Source organism: Zonotrichia albicollis, chromosome 33, assembly GCF_047830755.1.
Source record: "Zonotrichia albicollis isolate bZonAlb1 chromosome 33, bZonAlb1.hap1, whole genome shotgun sequence".
Taxonomy (NCBI): Eukaryota; Metazoa; Chordata; class Aves; order Passeriformes; family Passerellidae; genus Zonotrichia; species Zonotrichia albicollis.
The window spans coordinates 3,789,561-3,812,216 of record NC_133851.1 but is presented as its reverse complement, the minus strand read 5'-3'; the positions used below and the strand labels follow the sequence as shown (position 1 = coordinate 3,812,216).

The 22,656-nt window shown below is 57.8% G+C and overlaps 3 protein-coding genes and 1 long non-coding RNA gene across 23 annotated transcripts; 2 read left to right on the top strand and 2 right to left on the bottom strand.

Moving 5' to 3' along the window:
* Positions 1-242: 242 nt before the first annotated feature.
* LOC141726188 (uncharacterized) lies at positions 243-6,341 on the bottom strand. 4 transcript variants are annotated; one of them, XR_012577537.1, is made up of 6 exons: positions 6,175-6,341; positions 5,666-5,826; positions 2,856-3,873; positions 2,305-2,552; positions 1,804-2,219; positions 243-976 (listed from the first exon to the last, which is right to left on the bottom strand). It is a non-coding gene; the product is annotated as an uncharacterized LOC141726188 (long non-coding RNA). The 4 variants fall into 4 exon arrangements; XR_012577539.1 differs by having other exon boundaries at positions 246-976; positions 2,305-2,592; positions 3,564-3,873; XR_012577538.1 differs by having other exon boundaries at positions 247-976; positions 3,564-3,873.
* Positions 6,342-6,877: 536 nt separating this feature from the next.
* Positions 6,878-8,979, top strand: LOC141726186 (uncharacterized). Of its 8 annotated transcripts, none has more exons than XM_074530684.1 (2): positions 6,878-7,277; positions 7,845-8,979. In XM_074530684.1, the coding sequence occupies exon 2, from the start codon at positions 7,881-7,883 to the stop codon at positions 8,517-8,519; it is 639 nt and encodes a 212-aa protein (XP_074386785.1). In that variant the 5' UTR covers positions 6,878-7,277; positions 7,845-7,880; the 3' UTR covers positions 8,520-8,979. The 8 variants fall into 8 exon arrangements, with proteins under 8 accessions (XP_074386785.1, XP_074386783.1, XP_074386787.1 ...); XM_074530682.1 differs by having other exon boundaries at positions 6,878-7,296; positions 7,848-8,979; XM_074530686.1 differs by having other exon boundaries at positions 6,878-7,296.
* On the bottom strand, positions 8,758-15,943 carry CSAD (cysteine sulfinic acid decarboxylase). Of its 8 annotated transcripts, none has more exons than XM_074530658.1 (16): positions 15,802-15,943; positions 14,906-15,153; positions 14,405-14,820; positions 13,506-13,632; positions 12,779-12,869; positions 12,302-12,408; positions 12,084-12,199; positions 11,532-11,611; positions 11,401-11,455; positions 10,711-10,827; positions 10,574-10,638; positions 10,381-10,462; positions 10,097-10,296; positions 9,977-10,028; positions 9,377-9,466; positions 8,758-9,272 (listed from the first exon to the last, which is right to left on the bottom strand). In XM_074530658.1, the coding sequence occupies exons 3-16, from the start codon at positions 14,546-14,548 to the stop codon at positions 9,099-9,101; spliced, it is 1,500 nt and encodes a 499-aa protein (XP_074386759.1). In that variant the 5' UTR covers positions 14,549-14,820; positions 14,906-15,153; positions 15,802-15,943; the 3' UTR covers positions 8,758-9,098. The 8 variants fall into 8 exon arrangements, with proteins under 8 accessions (XP_074386759.1, XP_074386763.1, XP_074386760.1 ...); XM_074530662.1 differs by having other exon boundaries at positions 14,405-14,643; XM_074530659.1 differs by having other exon boundaries at positions 15,568-15,862.
* Positions 15,849-22,244, top strand: ZNF740 (zinc finger protein 740). 3 transcript variants are annotated; one of them, XM_074530675.1, is made up of 8 exons: positions 15,849-16,069; positions 16,679-16,861; positions 18,551-18,682; positions 19,962-20,048; positions 20,151-20,270; positions 20,354-20,468; positions 20,586-20,704; positions 20,786-22,244. In XM_074530675.1, the coding sequence occupies exons 1-8, from the start codon at positions 15,884-15,886 to the stop codon at positions 20,876-20,878; spliced, it is 1,035 nt and encodes a 344-aa protein (XP_074386776.1). In that variant the 5' UTR covers positions 15,849-15,883; the 3' UTR covers positions 20,879-22,244. The 3 variants fall into 3 exon arrangements, with proteins under 3 accessions (XP_074386776.1, XP_074386778.1, XP_074386777.1); XM_074530676.1 differs by having other exon boundaries at positions 15,869-16,069; positions 20,151-20,210; XM_074530677.1 differs by lacking the exon at positions 20,151-20,270 and having other exon boundaries at positions 15,868-16,069.
* The last annotated feature ends 412 nt before the right edge of the window (positions 22,245-22,656 follow it).

Genomic DNA, 22,656 nt, shown 5'->3' with positions numbered 1-22,656 from the left:
CTCAGAGGCAGTGTGACCCCCACTACCTCTCGGAGGGCTCTCACCTTTTTGGATTGTTGTGTCCTCTGCAGCCTTGGGTATAGGCAGCAATCCCTTCCTGCAGTCCGACGTAGTTCAATCTCAGGCAGCCAAAAGAGTTGGCTGGACGTATCTCCCAGGTCCTGAAGAACCCCGGACCAGTTTGGGGCATGAGGTATCCCTGACGAGTCCCCAAAAGATGTTATAAATTCGAACGAGGCCAGATTTTGAGAAGGAAAAAAACTCTCGTTTTTTAAAACAAACAAACAAACTACAGAGAACAGGAGTATACATAAGACCAAACTCCCATGCAACAACCCAAAGATAACAACGTGCCCCAAACACGCTGGGTTCTCCCCCAAAAGTAGGTCCCTCAGAAGGATCCACGTGTTGATTGGTCGTTTTCCGGTGTTCTCATTGGTCCTTGTTGATATTCATTTTGGACCAATCATTTTCTTGAGGCATCGAATGATTGGTCAAGTCCCCTGTCCATTCACCTCCCGTTTCCCTTCACTTATCACCCCCACCAAACCCTGGACCTCCCCTCCCCAGGACCCACAACAAACACCCATCAAATCACCCCAAAACAGCAATTCCAACCCAGCCCAAATTCAACACAAATTGAACACCATTTATAACAGGGGGGCATGGAGGGGAACATGGCAAGGGCCACAATGTTTGACACTGGGAGGCACCAGGGGCCACACTGAGAACCACTGGGCCGAAGTGAGAGCTGCCGTGCCAAACGCACTTTGTGCAGGGCTAAGCTGGGAGGCACTGGGCCTGCCCTGGGGCTGTACTGGTGTGCACTGGTGTGTACTGGGAGCGCACCGGTGCGGACGCTGAAGCGCAGCACATCCCGGCAGCGCTGCAGGAGCCGCTCCCGCCCCTCCCCGTCGCTCCGCAGCTCCAGATCCAGCAGGTCCCGCAGCTCCTGCGGCTCCTTCCACTCACACACCTGGGAAAGCACTGGGAATGACTGGGAACGAGACTGGGAACCTCAGGGAGAATGGGCTGGGAATGATGTTGAGAATGGGAATGGGACTGGAACCAGGAACCAGAATGGGAATGGGACTGGGACTGGTACCAGAATGGGAATGAGACTGGCACCAGGAACCAGAATGGGAATGGGTCTGGCACCAGAACTGCAAACAGAATGGGGAATGGGAATGACAATGGGGCTGGAAGTGGGACTCCAAATAGGACTAGAAATGGAAACAAGATGGGGAATAAGACTGGAAATGAGAATGAGACTGCAACTGGGACTTACTCTCATTCCCAACCTCAGTGCCACTCCCAGTCCTGTTCCGAGTATAAGATTGGGAAGGGGACTCGGAATGGGAACAGGACTGGGAATGGGACTGAGAATGGGATTGGGAATGGAACTAGCTGTTGGAACAGGGCTGGAAGCGGGACTTGTATTAGGAACAGGATTGGGAATGGGACTGGAACTGGCTTTCAGAATGGGAATAGGACTGGGAAAGCAGCAATATTGTGACCCTCACCCCCTTCTATGTCTGCTTCCAGTCACATGCCTGGGAATGACTGGGAATAGGATTGGGAATGACTGGGAATGAGAATGGGATAGGGACTGGGACAGGGAATGCCTGGGAACAGGACAAGCAATAGGGACAAATCGGGAACCCCATCCCCTCCCAGGGGGCTCCTTCCAGTCACCTACCTGTGGGGACAGGAACAGGATTGGGATTGAGAACAGTACTGTAAACGGGAATAGGATGCAATGGGACTGGGGACCCTCCCTCCCGAGTGCCCCAGTGTCCCAACCTTCTGTGTCACATCTGTGCTCTTCCGCACGCCCTCCTCCAGCAGGATCTGGAACACTTCCTGCAGGAATTCCTCCCCAGCGGCCGTGTCCAGGCCAGGACATTCCAATGGGATGCTGTCCCCAGCCCCAGAGGGCTCAGCCATGGCAGGAGAACACAGGGAGACCCCGAAGTGCAGTGGGAGGGACCCTGGAATTGGCAGCAGGTGGCAGGAGTGGGGGATCCCAGGATGAGCTTCTCCTGGAAGGAGATAATCTTGGGATAAAGTGATCCCGGGACAAGGATCTCCTGGGATAAGGTGATCCCAGACTGAGCTTCCCCCTGCGATGAGGTGCTCCTGGAATAAGGCTCTCTCAGGATGAAATTCTCCTGGGATACGGCGATTCCAGAATGATGTTCTTCTGGAATTAGGTAGTTCTGTAACAGGATGATCACAACCTTAGGTGTTCCCAGGATGGGTTTCTCTGGGCATCAGGCTCTCTGGATTCACCTCTCCTCTCACCTCTGCCAGCTGCAATTTTCCAAGATCAGCTGCTGCCAGGAACAGCGTCCCCTGGGATTAGATGATCCTGGGTCCAGGTGATCCTCGAATTAGGTGCTGCCAGAAGAAACTTTTCCTGGGATCAGGCTCTCCTGGATCAGGCTTTCCCAGCTCCTCTCTCTTCCCTCCCCAGGATGGAATTTTCCTCTGGTCACGTCGCCGGGGGCAAGGAGCAAAGTCCAGAACTCAGGAAGGAGCCCTGGAGGGTTCTGGGGAAAGGGGGGAAGGGTTAGGACTGTGCCCCCGGATCTGTGGGAAGAGTGGTGACCCCATATGACCTCCCACTCCCAGTGTCCCCACAACCCATTCCCAGTCTGGCCCCCACCCATTCCCAGGGTCCCCAAACTTATTCTCATTGTCCCCCCTGTCCCCAGTGTACAGCCCACCTGTCCCTAGTGTCCCCCCATTACTTGCAGTGTGTTCCCCCACCAGTGTTTGGTGTCCCCCATGTCCTGTGTCCCCACACCCATTCCCAGTGCCCTTCATTTCCAGTCTACCCCAAATCCCAGTACCAGTGCCGACAAGTTGAACCAGTCCAAAGATTCCTGCAGGATCATGCAGCACTATGTTGATTTGGTCTAGGTTCTGCATCAGGGAGCTGCTCGTTGTGCTTCCACTGCTGGCCATACAGCCCTGCTGCCATTGCAGGGCAGTGGCGGCCGCCGCGGTGCTGGCGCTGTTTAATGCCTCTCCTCATGCGGGGTGCTGGGATGGGGACACTGCTGCCACTGTCCCTGCCCTTTCCACCGGCAGTGCAGCTGGCTCGGGGCAGCCAGGCAGGCAAGGCTCGCCGCAGGCCTTGCTGAGATGGCGGTGGCTGCAGCGCATTGCTGCAGGCTGCACGAGGATGGCCCCGGCAGCAGGGCTTTGCCACCCCAGGAAAAAAACGTGCAAACACGGTTTTGATTTTCTGCTTAAATATGTCATCACAGAGGTGTTACCAACCTCTCTAATTGGGCCAGCAGCACGTCCATCTTCACAGCCATCAGATTGGATATGGTGGAAGCTTCCAGACACTTCTCAGAGAAGCCACACCTGTGGCACCACCTGCCCCCCCCCCAAAAACCAGGCTGCGCCAAACCAACACATCTCCATCCTTGTTCCCATCCCATCCCCTCCACCCTATCCTCATGGTAGCGTCCCCATTACAATGGCCCTATCCCCATTCATGTGTCCCAACGCATCCAGGTGTCCTGACACCCCTCCAGGTGTCACTGTACCCATGCCCCCTGCGGTGCCTCCAGAGCTGGCCAGGGTTCCAGAAAGTTCCCGCACTCAGGGCAGAGGTGGAGTCGCTCTCGGCCATGGGTACGGTAGTGTTGCCACAGGTTGGAGCTGACGCTGAAGCTCTTCCTGCATTCCCTGCATGTGTACGGCCGCTCCCAGGTGTGCATCCGCCAGTGCTGCACCAGTGCCGAGCTCTCCCCGCAGCGCTTCCCGCAGTCCCAGCAGCCAAAGGGCTTCTCCCCGGCGTGGATGCACCGGTGCGTGGCCAGGTTGGAATTCTGGCTGAAGCCCTTCCCGCAGGCGCTGCAGGTGAACGGTCGCGCCCCAGTGAGGGTGATGCCGTGCCGTGCCAGGCCCGAGCTCCAGCTGAAGCCCTTCCCACATTCCCCGCAGATAGTGGGGTGCAGCCCGGCCCCTTCTGGCCTCAGCAGCTCCTTCAGGGGACTTGGTCCCCCCACAGGGGGCCTGGGGGGCTTCCGACATTGCCGGGCCAGGCCAGGATGGGCTGTGTAAGAGGAGGGCGGGCACCGGTAGGGCAAGGACAGGAGCTGGGGCCCCCAGCCGCCTGCTCCATCCCAAGGACACCTGCCCTTTCCAACTGGCACCTGCTCCAGGCCCTCTGTCTCAGCTTGGTCCCACTGGTACCTTCATCCTTCTTTCCATTTTCCATCCTCTCTTCCCCTTTTCCATTCCTTTCCCACATTCTCCATCCTATTTGTACCTGCTCTATTCCCACTGTCCTTTCCCCATCCTCTTTCTCACCTTTCTCCAGCTCCTCTGAGCATTTTCCCATCCTCTTTTCCCTTTACTTTTCCTTATCTGCTGCATCCCCTCTTCACATTCTCCATCCCCTCTTCCCCTTCTCCACCTCCTCTGAGCCTTCTGCATCCCTTTTCCCTCTTCCCCATCCCGGTTGCCACCTCCTCCCTCCCCTTTCCTACCCCTATCCCTATCATATTCCAAAGCCAGAGTTCACTTCCCCCAGCTCCCCACTGCACATAGACAAGGATCTGGGATTGGGGTGCAAGGGGGGACAGGGACTGGAACAGACAAAATCCCTCTGGAAAACAGGGATGAACTTGGGGTACCCAGAAAAATCCCCTGTACCCCAAAAATCAGAACACCCTCATGCCATGGGTTTGGGGTAACCTTGCACCCCAACACTGGGACATCCCGATATGTGAGACTAGGACATTCTCACACCCCAAAATCAGGACACTCCCATCCCATGGGATTGGGACATCCCTGCATCCCAATATTAGGGCATTCCCATGCCATGAGATTAGAACCCTGCACCCTCAAATCAGGTGATACTGACCTTTAACTCTGGGATTGTGTGACCTTTAACCCTGCCATATCCTGGGATCAGGGCAGCCCCATGCCCTGGGATTAGGGTACCCCATTCCATGTGAATAGGACATCCCTGTACCCCAACCCTGGGACACCCCCATTCCATGGGAATGAGACATCGCTGCACCTCAGGACTGTGGCTCCCTGGGCTGTGGGATCAGGACACCATCATACCATGGGAACAGGGCACCCCAAACCAACCCCACATTCCTGAGATTCCCATATCCTGGGATTGAGGAACCCCCAAACTCCAGGATCAGGGTACCCCATTCCATGGAACTGGGACATCCTCGCATCCCTGGAGCACTCCCAGACCCTGGAACTGGCGTACTCCCAGGCCACAGGAATGTGACACCCCTGTATCCTGGGGCATGGAAAAGGGGAATACCTTGGAACTGGGGTACCCCCACAGAATGGATGCAGGATACTGTCACATCTCTGTCCCCCCTTACCCTGGAATTGAGGTACCCCTGTGCCATGGGAATGGGCCCCCCCAACATTCCCAAGATTCCCTTACCCTGGGATGGGGTCACCTCCATACTCTGGCATCGGGGTCCCTCCACACCATGGGACCACAACCCCCCCTCCATCCCTGGGACCGCCCGAGACCCGGGTCCCTCCCTGAGGTTTGAGGTCTCCCTGTACCACAAGGGCAGGGTCTCCCCCAATGCACGTCCCTAAGGGAGCCCAGAAAAAGCACCCACCCCCCTTCACCATTCCAGGAGGCCCCCTCAGAACCTCTTACCGTGGCCAGAGGCCTCTTTGGCAGGAGGTGGAGAGGTCTCATCTGTGGGGGGGCCTCGAGCAGTGCGGTTTTCCGGGGATCCGTGGGGCCAGGGGGGTCTAGGGGAGCCCTCCCCCCACCCCCTCAGTGTCCATTGCCGCCGTCCCCTGGACGGAAGGACCCTGCCGGGGGGGAGAGAGGGGCAGGGAGAGAACTGGGGTGACCCGAGGACACCCCACGGGGGGGCCGCTGCCGCCCCCAAGGGAGGGGTCGTTCTGCCCGAAGCCCCTCCGTGCCCCTCCTGACGCTGGGGTCACACACACAGTGACATGATGGCACTGCCCTCGTCCCACCCCACAGCCCCTCCCATTCCCCCACGGAGGAACCCCTGTATCTCTCGCCCCTCCTCCCACAACTCAGCAATCGCGAGTGAGCTCTCGGAAGGGGAAGCGGAAAAAAGAAAGGACACGGCGGGGGCGAGGGGAAGTGCCCACTCTCCGTTTGGGGGGGATGTCCCCGGTGGCACTCACCGCTGTTGGGGAGCACGGGGGGTTCAGGGGCACCGGACGAGGCCGGGCGAAGGGAAGCGCTCCCGCGCGGCCGCCAGTGCCGTAGCGTGCTGGGGGGGGGGAGGCCTCCGACACCCCCAAATCCGCCCAGGGCGACCCCCCCCACCAAACCCGCCCTCGGGAGGGAGCCCGCCCCCCACAAAAAAAAAAAAAAAAAAAAAAAAAGGGAGGAACAATAAGGACCCTCCCACCATAGGTGGTAGGATGGACGGATGGACTTGGGGAGAGGGGTGGCCAGGGGTCAGCCTGGCTGGGGGAGACACTGGGGGGACACTCTGGGGGCGCTGGGGGCTATGGGGGATACAGGGGGATATGGCGGCTACTGACTGGGGGGATTGGGATACACTGGGGTGACTGCGGAGCCTGGTGGACACTGGGGTGTCAGGGATAATGGAGAGAATGGGGAATTGGGGGATTCTGTGGGAACTGGGGGGAACTGGGGAATACTGGGCAGACTGGGGAGCTGGGGAAAATGGGGAATTGGGGGGATACTAGTGCGCCTGGGGACCACTGGAGGGTGCTGGAGGACTGCGGTGGACTGGGGTGAGTTGGGGGATACTGGAGGGACTAAGGAATTGCAGGGACTACTGAAGGCTTACTCAGGGTTACTGGGGGGAACTGGGGGAATGGAGGGGCTGGAGAATACTGGGGGAACTGGACCATTGGAAAGACTTGGGGGTCTGGGCGTACCAGGGGACTGGGGGTTTACGGGAGAGACTGGGGAACTGGAGGATACTGGGGGTTTGAGGGATTGGATGTTACTGGTGGTACTGAAAGTGACTGACGCACTGGGGGAGATGGAGGATTATTGAAAGATAATGGAAGCACTTGGGGCACTGGGGGCTGGACATTGGGTCCAAAACTCACTCCCAGCACCCCTGAACCGCCCCGGAGCGCCCAAACGACGCTGCGGACTCCGCTCGGGACGGCCCCAGGCCACCCCCGGGCAGAACGCGCCCCGGGCAGGACGCGCCCCGTCCGCTCAAAGCGGCCGCGCTCCGTTGCCGCGGCAACTGCTGGCGGGACTGGAGGCCACGCTTCCGCTCCTCGCATACGGAACAAAGGTGGCGGGAACAGAGCGCGGTGAGAGCGGGGCTGTGGCGGGAACAGAGCGCGGTGAGAGCGGGGCGGCGGCGGGAACAGAGCGCGGTGAGAGCGGGGCGGTGGCGGGGGGAGAACGAGAGGCTTGAGGGAGAGAACGGTGCGAATCCGGGCTAGGGAAGAACCGAGGGCGCCGCGAGATCGTAGGGACCCGGAAGAAAGGGCACCTGGCACACGGCGGGGACATCGGGAGGAGCCAGGAAGGAGTGGGGCCATTGGGTGACACTGGGGGTCCAGCCCCAGGGTTGAGGGGCCACTGGGGGGAGACTCGGCGGTCTCGGGCCCAGGGCAGGGTGGGGTGCTCTAGGGGGACGCTGGCAGGGTTCAGCCCTTAGCGTCCCCCTAGAGGGGACAACGGGGGCACCAGGAAAGCCCTCGGGGTGGGCGGTGACTCATCTACCCCCAATTTATGGAGCACAGGGTGGCCCCTTTTCAACCACACCCCGAATTTTTGGGCCCAGGGGTGGCCCCTTTGTCCGCCACTCTGTGGGCTGCGTGGTGATACCTCTAGCCCAGCCCTCGTGTCCCAGCAGTGACCCCATTTCCCTGTGGGATTTTCTGCCCCGATGGCGAGAGACGAGCGGGCAACGCTGCTGGAGGTGCACCAGGCGCTCTCGGAAGAACAATTCCAGAAGCTGAAGTATCTACTGGGAAGCAAAATTCCTGACGGGCTTGTGCTCCAGGCATCGCGCCCCGAGTTGTGCCTGATCCTCCTCCAGCGCTTCCCGGGGAATTCCCTGCGTGAGATCGCCAGGATCCTGCAGCAGATTGGCCGCTCCGACCTCATCCAGCGCTTCCAGCTGCCCCTGGAAGAGCGAATCCCGGAGGGAAACCCCAGGGAACCTAATAGGGACACCCCCAACGGGACCGGGGATCCCACTTCAGGACAGCATCCTGGAGGGATTCCAGCTCCAACCGTGAATCCCCGACGCTTGACAGAGAAGGATTTGTTGAGAGTCGCCAAAAGATTGGGAAAAGAGTGGCAGGAGGTGGGAATTCTGCATCTAGGGCTGGAGCAGAGCCGGCTGGACCAGATCCAGGAGGAAAATCCGAACAATGCCGCTATGAGAAGTTTTGAGATGCTGCGGGATTGGCAGCGGCGTCAGCGAGAGGAAGCCACGGCGTCCCAGCTCCTAGCCTGCCTTGAGGATGCCCATCTTGATCCTGAAATCCTCAACTTCCTCCGGAGCCTCCAGGGGAATTGAGGGGCCCCCAAACTCCCGTTCTGGGGGAGGGGAGTGTGATATCAAATTCATATAAAATTGAGACCATTAAATGCTCTTTTATTCCATGAGTGCTGAGTTTTTAAGATCAAGTGCCGAGAACATCCATCTTTACTCCTGATTTAAAGATCCCAGAAGGAAGTCCAGGCTCTGCTCCACTTCCTCAGGGATGGACGCAGCAGGTTTTGCAGTGCTTTCCCAAGAGTTTTTTGCGTGCTAACAGATCCTCTTCCCGACAAATTCCAGCCTCTGGAACTTCAAGAAGCCATGGGAATGTCAGGAGAGTCCCAAGGCCACTACATGCTGATCCCAGAATCCACAACCTCCTCTGGAGCTTCCAGGGGAATTATGAGACCCCCTACACACCAAACCCTATTTTGAGGTTGGGGTTATATCAAATTTCTATCAGATCAAGACCATTAAATGGAGTTTTATTCCATGAGTGTGGAGTTTTGGGGTCATTTCCAATTTGGGATGAGGGGAGGAAATCAAGGCTCTGCCCCTCTTCCTCAGGGATGGGGGGAAGGTTTTGGGGTCTTTCACTGGGGTTTTTGGGACTGCTCACAGATCCCATCCCAATTCCTGTATCTCATCCAGGAAGAAGTCCAGGTCCTGGCGGGTGACAGCAGGATTGGTGATAATCTGCCGGAAGAAGTTGACGTGGGATCCTTGGGGTTGGTATCCCACCATCATGGAGCCCCTCCGGATCATCTTTTCCTTGATGGCTGGGGCCACCTAGGGGAAACACCATTTCAGGAGAATTTTGTTTTTCTTTTTGGGTGATTTCTGGGCATTTGGAAGGTGTTGGTGGTGGGGGGAGTTTGGAATTCTGGGCTCACCTTTCCCAGTTTGTCCCAGAATTGCGGGGAGTTCTCCTGGCCCCGCAGGCTGGGTGGGATGAACCAGAAGCAGAGGTTGATAAATTCCGGCTGCAGGAAGAGGAAGAGGAAGGAGATCATGACCATTCACCCAATTCCCAGAATCTGATAGGGATTTGCACTTCCAGGAATTCAGCCATGTGTATTTAATTGTCTGGGGTTGGAACCTGCGGGATTTAATCCTCCAGGATTTAAACCTCCAAAATGGAAACTTCCAGGATGATAAAACTCCAGGATTTCAACCTCTGGGATTTCAACCCCTGGGATGATTTAAATCTGTGGAATTCCAAACTCCAGGATTTCAGATTCTGGGATTCAAACCTCTGGGATTTGTCCTCAGGGATTTAAACCTCCAAGACTTAAACTTCTGGGGCAATTCAAACCTCTGAGATTTCAGCCTCTGGGATTGAAAACTCTGGAATTTAAACTTTGGGGATTCAAACCTTTGGGATTAACCCCCAGGCAGTTAAAGCTCCAGGATGATTTAAACCTGTGGCATTCCAACCTCCAGGACTCTTAGGTGTCCATATCCCCCATCCTCCATTCCACCATCACCCTTACCTCCATCACCAGCTGGAATCCCTCCCTCCTCTTCACCTGCTCCAACAGATACCTGGGGAGGGCAAAGGGGTGAAGCCAAGTTTGGGAGGGTGGAGGGTTCCCCCTGATCCTGGGGCTCACCGAGAGGCAGCGAACGCCCGCTCCACACGCTGTGCCAGCCCCCGGGTCCCCACGGCTTTCCAGAGGATCCAGAGCTTGAGGCCGTCGGCGCGGCGGCCGCACTGGGGGCTCTTGTCCCCTGTGTCCAGGGACACGTCGTAGAACTTGTCCCGCTGGAACAGGTACGAGGCCCCCACGCCATGGCAGCGCTGCAGGAGCCCCTGGGATGGGCAGGGGGCACCAAAATTAATGAGGGGGCCCAGGAGGCATCCTAGGGGCACAAATTCAGGATGGGGGGCACCTACGGAGCTGTCACGGAGCAGGAATGCCGAGCACTGCAACCCCACCATCAACAGCTTGTGGGGGTTCCAGGTCACTGAGTCAGCTCTGGTGGGGGGGAACAGCAGAGTTTGGGGGGGCCCTCTGGGGAAAAAGGGTATCCCCAAAAGCTCAGAGGGCAGGTGGGAATCTTTTGCAGGGGTAGGGGGAGGGACACACCTGTGGATGCCGGCAAGGAGATGACGGAGTCGGGGGGACAGGAGGGCGCTGCCCCCCCATGCTGCCTGCAGGAAAAGGGGGATCAGCACGCACAGGGGGACCCCCAAGCCCCCCCCAGCCAAGCACCCCGAACTCACGTCCACATGCAGCCACAGCCCGTGGCGGGCACAGACGTCGGCGATGGCGTCCAGCGGGTCGAAGGCGCCCAGGACAGTGGTGCCACTCGTGGCACACACAAAGAGGGGCTCCGAGCCCTGGGGGGGATTAGGGAGGGGTCTGGGGGTATTGGAGGGTGCTGGGGGCATGGAAGGGGGTAGAGGGCAGGAGAGCACAGGGAGTCAAAGGTGGCCAAGTTGGTGGCAGAGAAACAGAACGGGCTCTGAGCCCTGGGTGGGCATCTGGGGGGACTTTGAGGGGGCTCAGGAGGAAAGCTGTGGGGGGCTGGAGGATACAGGGGGACATTGGGGGTGCTGGAAATGGGCTACAGAGGGATTTGGGGCAGACAGGCAAGTGACTAAGGGAGGGCAGGAGGTCTGGGGAGGACAGGGGACATTGGATGCATTGAAGAATTGAAGAGACAGTGGGGGGACATTGGAAGACATTCAGGGTTTTTGGGGGGACATTGGGGAGATTTGAGGAGACATTGGGGGACATGGAGGGTGGTTTGTGGACATGGGAATGGCTTTGGGAACACTGGAGAGGCTTTGGGGACTTAGAGGGGGACACACAGACTTTGAGGGAGCTTTGGGAACACTGGGAAGGCCGCTGGGGATACTGCAGAGGCATTGGGGGTTTGAGGGCCTTTGAGGTGTGCGGCCTCTCCTGACCTCAGCTTTCACTCTCTGGATCTCCTTCTCCAGCTCTTCCGGGATCATCTTCCCCCTGAAGGGAAGGGATAGGGATGGATACATGCAGGAATCCCCTGACCTGGGGTCCCTCGGGACCTCCCAGCACCCACCTCTCATCTGTCCGCACCAGGTGAACATTGTCGGTGCCAATTCCCAGGAGAGCAGCTCCTTTTAGGATGGAGTAATGGCTCTGGGCAGGAAAACAAGACCGGGATTGGGGGGCCCCAGGAATCAGATCTGGGGTCACCTCAGTGACCAGACTGGGGGTAACCCCAGATTTTGGGTAATCTCAGGGACCAGACTTGGGGTGACCCCACGGGCCAGGTTTTGGGGTAACTTCAGTGACACCAGGTTTTGGAGTGACCCCATGGATCAGGTTTAGGGCAACCTCCAAGGATCAGCTTTGGGGTGACACCAGGATCAGGTTTTGGGATGACCCCAGGTGAGCCCCTGGATCATGTTTTTTTGGCGGTCCCAGGGATGAGATTTGGAGTGACCCAGGGAATCAGGTTTAGTGTGACCTCAGGGGACCACATTTGGATGACTCCAGGAATCAGGTTTTGGGGTGACCACAGGAATAGTGTTTGGAATGACCCAATGGATTAGAATTGGGATGATTCTGAGGATTAGGTTTTGGGGTGACCTCGAGCCCCCAGTCCCACCTCCTGGGATGCAAACAGGCCCAGGCGAGGCAGGTCCCAGTTCCCTCTGCTGCGGCTCTCCGGGAAACGCCGGAATCGTGCCACGTTCATGGCCAACATGTTGGACATAGAGCCCCCTGCCCAGGACAGGGACCTCCGTTTCACCCCCAGGGCACCATGGACAGGCTGCCAGGGGCAGAGGGGGGACAGGGATACCCCTCGGGAAGGGTCCGGAATACCGGGAGCGAAGATGCCATCGCCGCTGCTCCACCCCACGAGCTCCCGGAGCTTGGCCAGGACCTGCTCCTCCATCAGCACCAGCACTGGGGCCACTTCGTATGTGTACCTGGAAGGGCCCAGCAGCAGTCGGGGGGGCTCCCCTCCTCCTGAAACCTCAGAACCCCAAACAACTTCCCCAGAGCCTCAGCACCCCAAAACCCTCCCCCCAGAAGCCCCCCTCCATCAGCACCAACACTGGGGGCTAGATCAGGGCAGTCAGCACAGGGTTTTGGCAGGTCCTTTCTCATCTGGGCTCCTCAACACACCCAAAACTCTCCCTCCAACCTTGAGCAGCCCAAAATCCTCCTGCCAGCACCTCCCCCTCCATCAGCACCAGGGGCTCTTTGCAGGTGGATCTGGGGCAGGGGAGGGTCATGGCAGGTTTTTGAGGGGTGTCCCCACGCGCCAGCTCCCCTTTGGGAGTGTCGGGGCCTCACGGGCTCGTGTTGAGGGTCTCGGTGAGGAACCGGCCAGCCAGGGCGTGGTGGTCCAGCCCTGAGAAAAGCTGGTTGAAGAACCGGGGATGACCTGGGGGAACATGTTGGGGACAGAGGTTGGTCAGGGGAGGACATGGGTGAGGGACAGAATGAGATATGGGAGGGGATAGGGGGAAATGGGGGGGAACATGAGTGAGTTTGGGATGGCACGTGGAGGGTGGGACACAGGAAGATAAGGGAAGGACCTGGGAGGTTCAAAGGAGTGATGGCAGGGTCAGAAGGAGAGTGGGGAACAGGAGGAGGGTATGGATGGCAGAATGAGGGGGTGTGAGGAAATGGGTGGGCAGGGGGGATATAGGGGAATCAGGGGAGACACAGGAGGGACATGGAGCATGGGGGGACAGAAAGGATTGGGGGTGGGTAGGGAGGGAACAGAAGGGGCTTGAAGGGAGTCAGGGGTACATGGGGAGGGTCAGGGTGTGGATGCAGGGGGAAATTGGGGCAGGGGGGCAGTCACGCGAGACACAGAAGATTGAGGGGACATGGAGGGGAACATGGCAGGGGCCACAATGTTTGACACTGGGAGGCACCAGGGGGCCACACTGAGAACCACTGGGCCGAAGTGAGAGCTGCCGTGCCCAACGCAGTTTGTGCAGGGCTAAGCTGGGAGGCACTGGGCCTGCCCTGGGGCTGTACTGGTGTGCACTGCTGTGTACTGGGAGCGCACCGGTGCGGACGCTGAAGCGCAGCACATCCCGGCAGCGCTGCAGGAGCCGCTCCCGCCCCTCCCCGTCGCTCCGCAGCTCCAGATCCAGCAGGTCCCGCAGCTCCTGCGGCTCCTTCCACTCACACACCTGGGAAAGCACTGGGAATGACTGGGAACGAGACTGGGAACCGCAGGGAGAATGGGCTGGGAATGATGTTGAGAATGGGAATGGGACTGGAACCAGGAACCAGAATGGGAATGGGAATGGAACCAGAAACCAGAATGGGAATGAGACTCACACCAGAACTGCGAACAGAATGGGGAATGGGAATGACAATGGGGCTGGAAGTGGGACTCCAAATAGGACTAGAAATGGAAACAAGATGCGGAATAAGACTGGAAATGAGAATGAGACTGCAACTGGGACTTACTCTCATTCCCAACCCCAGTGCCACTCCCAGTCCTGTATAAGATTGGGAAGGGGACTGGGAATGGGACTGAGAATGGGACTGAGAATGGGACTAGCTGTTGGAACAGGACTGGAAGTGGGACGTGTATTAGGAACAGGATTGGGAATGGGACTGGAACTGGGTTTCAGAATGGGAATAGGACTGGGAAGGAGCAATATTGTGACCCACACCCCCTTCTATGTCTGCTTCCAGTCACACGCCTGGGAATGACTGGGAATAGGATTGGGAATGACTGGGAATGAGAATGGGATAGGGACTGAGGCAGGGAATGCCTGGGAACAGGACAAACAATAGGGACCAATCGGGAACCCCATCCCCTCCCAGGGGGCTCCTTCCAGTCACCTACCTGTGGGGACAGAAACAGGATTGGGATTGAGAACGGTACTGGAAACGGGAATAGGATGCAATGGGACTGGGGACCCTCCCTCCCGAGTGCCCCAGTGTCCCAACCTTCTGTGTCACATCTGTGCTCTTCCGCACGCCCTCCTCCAGCAGGATCTGGAACACTTCCTGCAGGAATTCCTCCCCAGCGGCCGTGTCCAGGCCAGGACATTCCAATGGGATGCTGTCCCCAGCCCCAGAGGGCTCAGCCATGGCAGGAGAACACAGGGAGACCCCGAAGTGCAGCGGGAGGGACCCTGGAATTGGCAGCAGGTGGCAGGAGTGGGGGATCCCAGGATGAGCTTCTCCTGGAAGGAGATAATCTTGGGATAAAGTGATCCCGGGACAAGGATCTCCTGGGATAAGGTGATCCCAGACTGAGCTTCCCCCTGCAATGAGGTGCTCCTGGAATAAGGCTCTCTCAGGATGAAATTCTCCTGGGATACGGCGATTCCAGAATGATGTTCTTCTGGAATTAGGTAGTTCTGTAACAGGATGATCACAACCTTAGGTGTTCCCAGGATGGGTTTCTCTGGGCATCAGGCTCTCTGGATTCACCTCTCCTCTCACCTCTGCCAGCTGCAATTTTCCAAGATCAGCTGCTGCCAGGAACAGCGTCCCCTGGGATTAGATGATCCTGGGACCAGGTGATCCTCAAATTAGGTGCTGCCAGAAGAAACTTTTCCTGGGATCAGGCTCTCTTGGATCAGGCTTTCCCAGCTCCTCTCTCTTCCCTCCCCAGGATGGAATTTTCCTCTGGTCACGTCGCCGGGGGCAAGGAGCAAAGTCCAGAACTCAGGAAGGAGCCCCGGAGGGTTCTGGGGACAGGGGGGAAGGGTTAGGACTGTGCCCCCGGATCTGTGGGAAGAGTGGTGACCCCATATGACCTCCCACTCCCAGTGTCCCCACAACCCATTCCCAGTGTGGCCCCCACCCATTCCCAGGGTCCCCAAACTTATTCTCATTGTCCCCCCTGTCCCCAGTGTACAGCCCACCTGTCCCTAGTGTCCCCCCATTACTTGCAGTGTGTTCCCCCACCAGTGTTTGCTGTCCCCACACCCATTCCCAGTGCCCTTCATTTCCAGTGTATCCCAAATCCCAGTGCTCCATTTCCAGTATCGCGCTCATTTCCCAGACGCGATACTGGGGGCGGTACTGCCACGGGGAGAGGCAGTACCGCCCCCGAGGGGGTGAGGCGGGGGCAAAAAGTGGGGCAGGGGAATGGGGCGTACCAGCCCCCAAAAGGAGTTACGGGGGACACCCCAAGGGAAGCGGTGGGAGTGAGGGGGGTCCCCAAACCGGGCTGTAGTAGGCGGTCCCCAAGGGTTTGTCGCGAGTGAGGGCCGCGGGGCGTGGCGCCGGCGGAGGATTGGCGGGTGGGAAGGAGTCGGTCCCGCGACCGGGGGTTCGGGCATTAGTGGGTCACACTCGCGGTGAGTCGGGGGGATCGACGGGGGGTCGATCACCTCCCCGGGTGGGTCCCCTGGGCAGGGTCGGTGGCTCTCGGAGGGGTCCAGGACGCGGCGTTGCCATGGTGACTCCCCCATTATGGCGGCGCAGTACTCGCCGTCACGCCGCCGCTCTGCGCATGCGCACGGTAGCCCGCACTTCCGCCAGGCGTTCTGGGCGCCCTGGAAGCGGCGGCGGGGGCGGGGGCTTCCGGTTCCGGGTGGCGGCGGCGGGGGGGCGGCGGGGCCGGGCTCGGGCGGTCGGAGCGCGGAGGGGCCGCGGCAGGTACGGATGGACCCCCCCGTGACACCCCCTGCGAGACTACCCGGCACCCTCAGGGCCGCCCGGACTGCGCCGGGCACCGGGGGGCCTTTCCCACGGGGGATGGGGGGAGGGGAACGGGCTCGGGGTGGGAGGGGGATGGGGAGGGTTTGGGGGGAGGTCCCTAACGAGAGAGGCGGCCCCGATCCCCGGTGCGGCCCCTCCCGGCATGACCCCCCCCCGGTATCTCTGCCCTGCTGTCCCCGGGGTCTCCCGGGTGTGTCCCACCCCCTCCGTGCCCTTCCCCTCCCCGAGATTTAGTGATCCTCTCCTGTGTCACCCCCCGCAGGTTACAGACACCCTCAGGATCCCCCGGAACCGTCCCCACGCCCACCCCCCGCTCCCCAGGGATCCCCATTTTCCCCCTTCCCTTGGGACGCCCCCTGTTTCAGGAATTTCGCCCCCAGTGCCACCCTGACCTGGGACACCCACCCACATTCCTCGCAGGGTGTCCCTGTTCCCCCCGTGGCTCCCACCCCGAGGTCCTCTTCAGGCCTTTCTCTGTCCCCTCTCTGTCCCCTCTCTGTCTCCCCCCTGTCCCCCCTCTGACCCCTTTTCCTGCTGTTCCCCCAGGCGGATCCCTCTGGATTCAGCTCCGTCCCTGCAGATCCAGCACCCGCCCAACTCGGGGGGTCCCGAATTTGGGGGCAAGCCCGGCCCTGTCTCCCCCCCCTTCCTGCCCCAGTGGCCCCTTCAGGAGGAGGAAGAGGAGGAAGAGGAGGAGGAGGAGAAGAAGGAATGGCGGCGCCGTGGCGGGTACTGGAGCCCGCCCAAAAATCCATAAAAATTTACTGATCCCACCTTTTCTTACCCCAAACGAGCTTTACCTGGGCGAGAAGTAAGGCCAAAGGCTCCCACAGCATGGCTCAGGTAATGAGCCCCCACCCCCTGCATCCTGACACCCCCAGGCCCAGGAATTTGGGGGAACAACGGCCCCAAAAAACGGGAAAAGGGAAAGAAGAGGGGAGAGAGCTGGAGCTTCCCTCCCCCTGCGCCAGGGTGGGGGGTGCCTCCCCATCCCCCCATCCTGCTTCAGGGCATATCACAGGATTATCCCTGTTTTCCTCAAGATTATCCTGATTTTCCCCAGAAATACCCCGAATTTTTCCCTTAGCCCTGAGGGCCTGCGAGGCCTCAAAAAAGGAGGTTCAGGCTGCCCCTCCACACGTGGACTCTTCCCAAACTTCCACAGTATTATCCCAAATTTTTCCCCTGATTATCCCAGTTTTCCCCAGAATTTCCCAAATTTCCTCAGTAGCCTTTAGGGCCCCAATAAAGGCAGGTCAGTCATTCAGTTGATGGTTTGGGGGTGGTTTTGCCTCCCCCCACCTTTCCCTCCCCACTTTTGAGGTTTTTCCAGCATTATTCCTGAATTCTCCCAGTTTCTGCTGGAATTGTCCCAGTTTTCCATGGGATAATCCAAATTTTCCCCAGGATTATCTTGAAATTTCCTGTTATCCATTAGATCCTCTCTAGGCTGGAAGAAGATTTTCCAACCCCAAACGCACCCTGGGGTCTTCCTAGAGTTACCCCAGGATTATCCCAGTTATCCTTGGTGTTCTCTCAAAATTTCCTTATATTTATCCTGAATTTTCCTTGTGATTATCCCAGTTTTCTCCAGGATTTCCCTGGTAGCCTTTAGGTCCTGTCAGGCCTCAAATTTGGGGTTCAGCCTCCCCAAACCCTCCTTCTCTGGGGCTCTTAACAGAATTATTCAGGAATTACCCCAGATTTTCCCCATAATTCCCCATTTTTTTCCCTGGGATTATCCCCTTGTTTCCCATTAACTCTTAGGTGCCAACAGGCCTCAAAAAAGGGGGTTCATCCTCCTCCATTCCCAATTTTGGGGTCTTCCCATTTTGCCATGAGTTTATCTCACCTCTTCACAGGATTATTCCAAAGTTTCTGCATAATTCCCTTGAATTTTCCCATTTGATCTTAAATCCTCATTGGGCTGAAAGAAGAGGGTTCAACCCCTTGTGTTCCACTTTGGGATCTTCCCAGAACTATTCTGGGATCATCCCAAATTTCCCCTGCCATCATCCCCAAAGCTTCCCCAGATTATCTCAAACTTCCCTTGACATCATCCCAAAGTTTCCCCGGAACTTCCCTCGCGATCATCCCAATTTTCCCTTGTGATCGTCCCAAAGTTTCCCCAGGATTCTTCCAAATTTCTCTTGTGATTATCCCAAAGTTTCCCCAGGATTCTCCCAATTTTCCCTTGTGCTTATCCCAAAGTTTCCCCAGGATTCTCCCAGTTTTCCCTTGTGATCATCCCAAAGTTTCCCCAGGATTCTCCCAATTTTCCCTCGTGATCATCCCAAAGTTTCCCTACATTATCCCAAAGCTCCCATCAGGGCCCAGAATTGGGGGCTGCTGCCCCACCCATCCCTCCAGGGTGTTCAGGGGCTGGGGGCTGATCCTGGGGGTCCCTCCCTGTTCCAGGCGAGTCTCCTGGCCTGCGAGGGGCTCTCGGGCGTCTGCCTCGTCCCCACCGTCGCCAGCAAGAAGATGATGCCCAAATCCGGCGGGAAACCGGACGGGAACCGGGAACGGGGCTCCAGCCCTGACCTCCTGGTACGGACTGGGATCTGGCAGCTTCCATGGGGGATCCCACCTTTGACTGGGGCATTTCGCCCTTCATTTGGGGGTTTATGCCGTCAGTCTGGCTTTTCCCACCTTTAATTTGGTGCTTTCCTGCTTTAATTTGGGTATTTTTGCACTTAATTCAGGGGTTTCCATCTTTAATTTCTGTATTTCCACACTTTGGCGTTTCCCACCTTTGATTTGGGGGTTTCCTGCTTTCATTTGGAGTTTTCCACCTTTAATTTGGGTATTTTTGCACTTAATTTGGGGGTTTCCGTCGTTAATTTCTGTATTTCCACACTTTGTTTGGCTTTTCCCACCTTTGATTTGGGGGTTTCCTGCTTTCATTTGGAGTTTCCCACATTTAATTTGGGTATTGCTGCACTTAATCTGGAACTTTCCACTTTTAATTTGCTTTTTCTATGTTTAATTTCTTATTTTCTGGCTTTTTGTGGGGGTTTCCAACTTTTTTTTTTCCTGCTTTAATTTGGGCTATTCTGCCCCAAATTTGGCATTTTTCAGCTTTAATTTGCCTCTTCCTCCTTGAATCTGAATTTTTTCTCCTCAAATTTGAGGTTCTCTCCCTTCAGTCATCCTTTTCTATATTTTACTTGACCTTTTTCACTTCTAATTTGGCTTTTTCCTGCCTTTATTTGGCTTTTTCCTCCTTTAGTTTTCCTGCTTTAGTTTCATTTTCCCACTTCTCATTTGACCTTTTTCTGCTTCAATTGAGTTTTTCATCCTTTCATTTCCTATTTCCGACCCTTCCTTGATTTTCCTTCCTTCTTCACTTGCCCTTTGCTTTCTTTTATTGGACTTTTTCTCCTTCATTTGGTCTTTTCCTCTTTTATTTGGTCTTTTCCTGCCTCGGATTTTCCTGCTCTAATTCCATTGTTTCCCCTTCAATTCCATTATCCCCCAACCTCTCCATTCCCTCCTCATCCTGAACCCCCCTCCCCAATTTCCTGCCCCGATTTACCCTCCCTAATGCCCCCATCCCTATTCCTGTCCCCCAATTCCTGCTTGCCCAATCCATCCTCCCCAATTCCCGCCCCCTTGCCAAACCCTGCTCCCTCCACCTCCCTTTCCCAAATGCCCCTGATTCCTTCCCCCCATCCCAATTCCTGCCCCTCAATCACCCCTTCCCAAACACCTCCCTGCCAATTCCTGGATCCTCAATCCCCTCTTCCCAATCCCCTCTCTCCAATTCCTGCCCTGTTCCCAATTTCTGCCCCCTTTCCAACCCCCACCCCAATTCCTGCCCCCCCAGTCCCTCCGCCAGGACCCCGACAAGCCCCGTGCCCGCAAGGACGATGATGCTCCTGAGGCCTCCAACCCCAAGAAATCCATGAAAAAGGCAGGTTCCCTCCCCCAGCGGGGGGTCCCCCCTCGATTTTGGGGTCCGGGGGGGTCGGGGGCCATCTCGGGGGCCGCTGACACCCCCTCGCCCCCCCGGCAGCGCCGCAAGCGGGTTCCCGGCGCCGAGGGACCCCCGAGCTCCTCCCGCCGAGGATCCCAGGTTTGCCGCCGCGCCGCACGAGGAGGAGGAGGAGGAAGACAATCTCCCAAACTCCGGCAGGCGCAGGACGGCCGGGGGGGGGGATTTGGGGGGGCTGCTGGGGGTCCCCCCGGCTCTGAACCCCCAAATCCCCCCCATTTCAGATGGTGGTGATCGAGCAAAACGGCTCCTTCCAGCTCAAGAACTTCATCTGCGACCACTGTTTCGGCGCCTTCCGGAGCAGCTACCACCTCAAACGGCACATCCTCATCCACACCGGTAATGAGCCCTCGTTAATGAGCGGCCCCCCCACCCCTTCCCTCCACCGCTAATGAACTCTCGTTAATGAGCAGTCCCCCCGGCCCTTCCCTCGCTAATTCCCGGCCGGAATTGCAGGGGAGAAGCCGTTCGAGTGTGACATGTGCGACATGCGCTTCATCCAGAAGTACCACCTGGAGCGGCACAAGCGCGTGCACAGCGGGGAGAAGCCGTACCAGTGCGAGCGCTGCATGCAGGTATTGCCGGAGAATTCCCGTGGGAACGGGCGGGGCATCCCCAGCGCCACCGCCTGACCTGAGCCTGCCTTGTCCCCGCAGAGCTTCTCCCGCACGGACCGGCTGCTCCGACACAAGCGCATGTGCCAAGGCTGCCAGACCAAGACCCCGCCCGACTCGCAGCTCCTGCTGTGAAAATCTGGGAATGCCGGGAAATTCAGGGGGTGCGGGAGGGGGGTGTTTCTTCCTGCACCCCCCCACATCACCATGCTCTGCCTCACCTGGATTTCTCACCCCTCTAAGGATGGGGAAGAACGCAAGCGCTGCCAGCATGAAAAAACTTGGATCGTTCCTGCCCTCCGGCCTAAAAACTTGGATTATGATCCCAAAAATCCTCCTGGAATCTTCAAGTGGCCCCCCCGGCCATCGTTATAGCCCTGAATCCACCCCTCCCCCTCTTAGGAAAGACTGGGAACCCCCAAACTGCCTGAAATCCTGGGATGCCTGTGCACAGGTAGGAGGGTCCCACTGGGAACAGCAGCATCAATCCCTCTCTTCTTTGGGTAAAGGAGGAAAACTGAACATGTTGGGGGGGGCCTCAGCTTGGGGGGGGGTGCACCCCCTTTTTTTTTTGGGAAAATAGGAAAAAAAAAGGAATTGGGCCCCCCCCACCTTGAGCAGCGCATCCTGTGGGACACTCAGCAGCACTTCCCATTTCCTCTGGAACTCCTTCAGATTTTGGGGGGGCTTCCCCTACTTCCACATAGTTTTGGGGTGCTGCCTATGTCCCCCCATGCTGGGAGGTCTGCGCCCTAGGTGAGGGCGAGGAAGGGGGGGCAAGGGGACCCCATTTCTGGGGAAACCCTGCTCCAAGGGAAAGGAAAAGCCCCGGATCAGGGGCAGGGTGAGGGGGGCAGGAGCAGCCCCCAAAGACCACGAGGTGGGCCCTGCTCTTCCCCCCATTTTGGGGGGGTCCCTGTCCCCCCATCACAGACTGCTCCAAGGGGCAAGAGAGATGAGTTTGCCCCCCCCCATTTTCATGGCCTGAACCCCCTGGGCCTGCAGGAGTTTTGGGAGGGGCCCAAACTTTGGGGACCTCCCCCCATGACACTTCAAGAAGGACTTTGGCTCTGCTGAGCCCATTCCCCCAAATTTGTGGGGCCCAGGGGGGGCAGTTTGGGGGCTCTGGCAGGGTTGGGGTGCTGGGGGAGGTTGGGGGATTCTGCTGGGAGAGGTGAGGGGGGGGACAGGGATGACTCCAGGGCCCCCCACCAGCGAGGGCTCCCAGCCCTCTCTCATCCCCCAGCTTCATTTTTGGGGTGTTTTGTTGGGATTTAGGGTTTAATACAGTTATTTTGCTATGGGGGGGGGGGAAGCGGGGTGCAGCCCTGGCGGAGGGTGGGGGGGGGGGTCACTTTTAAACTGTAGATTTTTCTAAGGGTCCCCAAATTTTGTGTCCCCCCCTTTCCACTGTGTCCCCCCAGTTTCCCCCTCCACTGTGTGTCCTCCCTCCTCCTTTAGGGTTTATTTAAATAAAAACTTGGGTTTTTGCTTTTTTTAACCCCAAATTTAAGTCCTTTGGGGGAGTGAGGGGGGACCCCAGAACCCACTCATGCCAAAGTCAAGGGAGGTTACATTGGGACTGTGGGGATTTAAACTGGGGAGGGGGACAGAGGTGTCCCCTCCTTATAGCTAGGGGGAGCCCCCTCTTATTCTGGGGGGGTCCTCCCAGTTGGGGAGGGGTCCTCAAGTAGCCTCTTTGTCCCTGGAGGACTCTCTAAGTAAGAAGGGACCCCAGGTGCCTCCTCCCCCCCACCCCATACCCCAGGGGTGCCCCCTCACCTCAGGGGGCTTCCCAAGGTTCCCCTCTCCCCCCAAGTCCCCTTTACAGCCCCCCACCCAAATTCATGATCCCCCCCCAAAATTTCCATAACTTTATTTTGCAAAAATAGAAAAGTCCCGTGTCCCCCCTG

Coding starts and splice junctions, on each gene's coding strand:
- ZNF740 (XM_074530675.1), top strand. CDS start 15,884: ATGGCGGCGCAGTACTCGCCGTCACGCCGCCGCTCTGCGCATGCGCAC. Junction 16,862..18,550: donor GAATGGCGGCGCCGTGGCGG/GTACTGGAGCCC, acceptor TCCCTGTTCCAG/GCGAGTCTCCTGGCCTGCGA. Junction 20,705..20,785: donor AGTGCGAGCGCTGCATGCAG/GTATTGCCGGAG, acceptor TTGTCCCCGCAG/AGCTTCTCCCGCACGGACCG.
- CSAD (XM_074530658.1), bottom strand. CDS start 14,548: ATGGCTGAGCCCTCTGGGGCTGGGGACAGCATCCCATTGGAATGTCCT. Junction 12,200..12,301: donor CGATGGCATCTTCGCTCCCG/GTATTCCGGACC, acceptor TGTCCTGGGCAG/GGGGCTCTATGTCCAACATG. Junction 9,273..9,376: donor TCTGGGACAAACTGGGAAAG/GTGAGCCCAGAA, acceptor TGTTTCCCCTAG/GTGGCCCCAGCCATCAAGGA.
- LOC141726186 (XM_074530684.1), top strand. CDS start 7,881: ATGGCGAGAGACGAGCGGGCAACGCTGCTGGAGGTGCACCAGGCGCTC.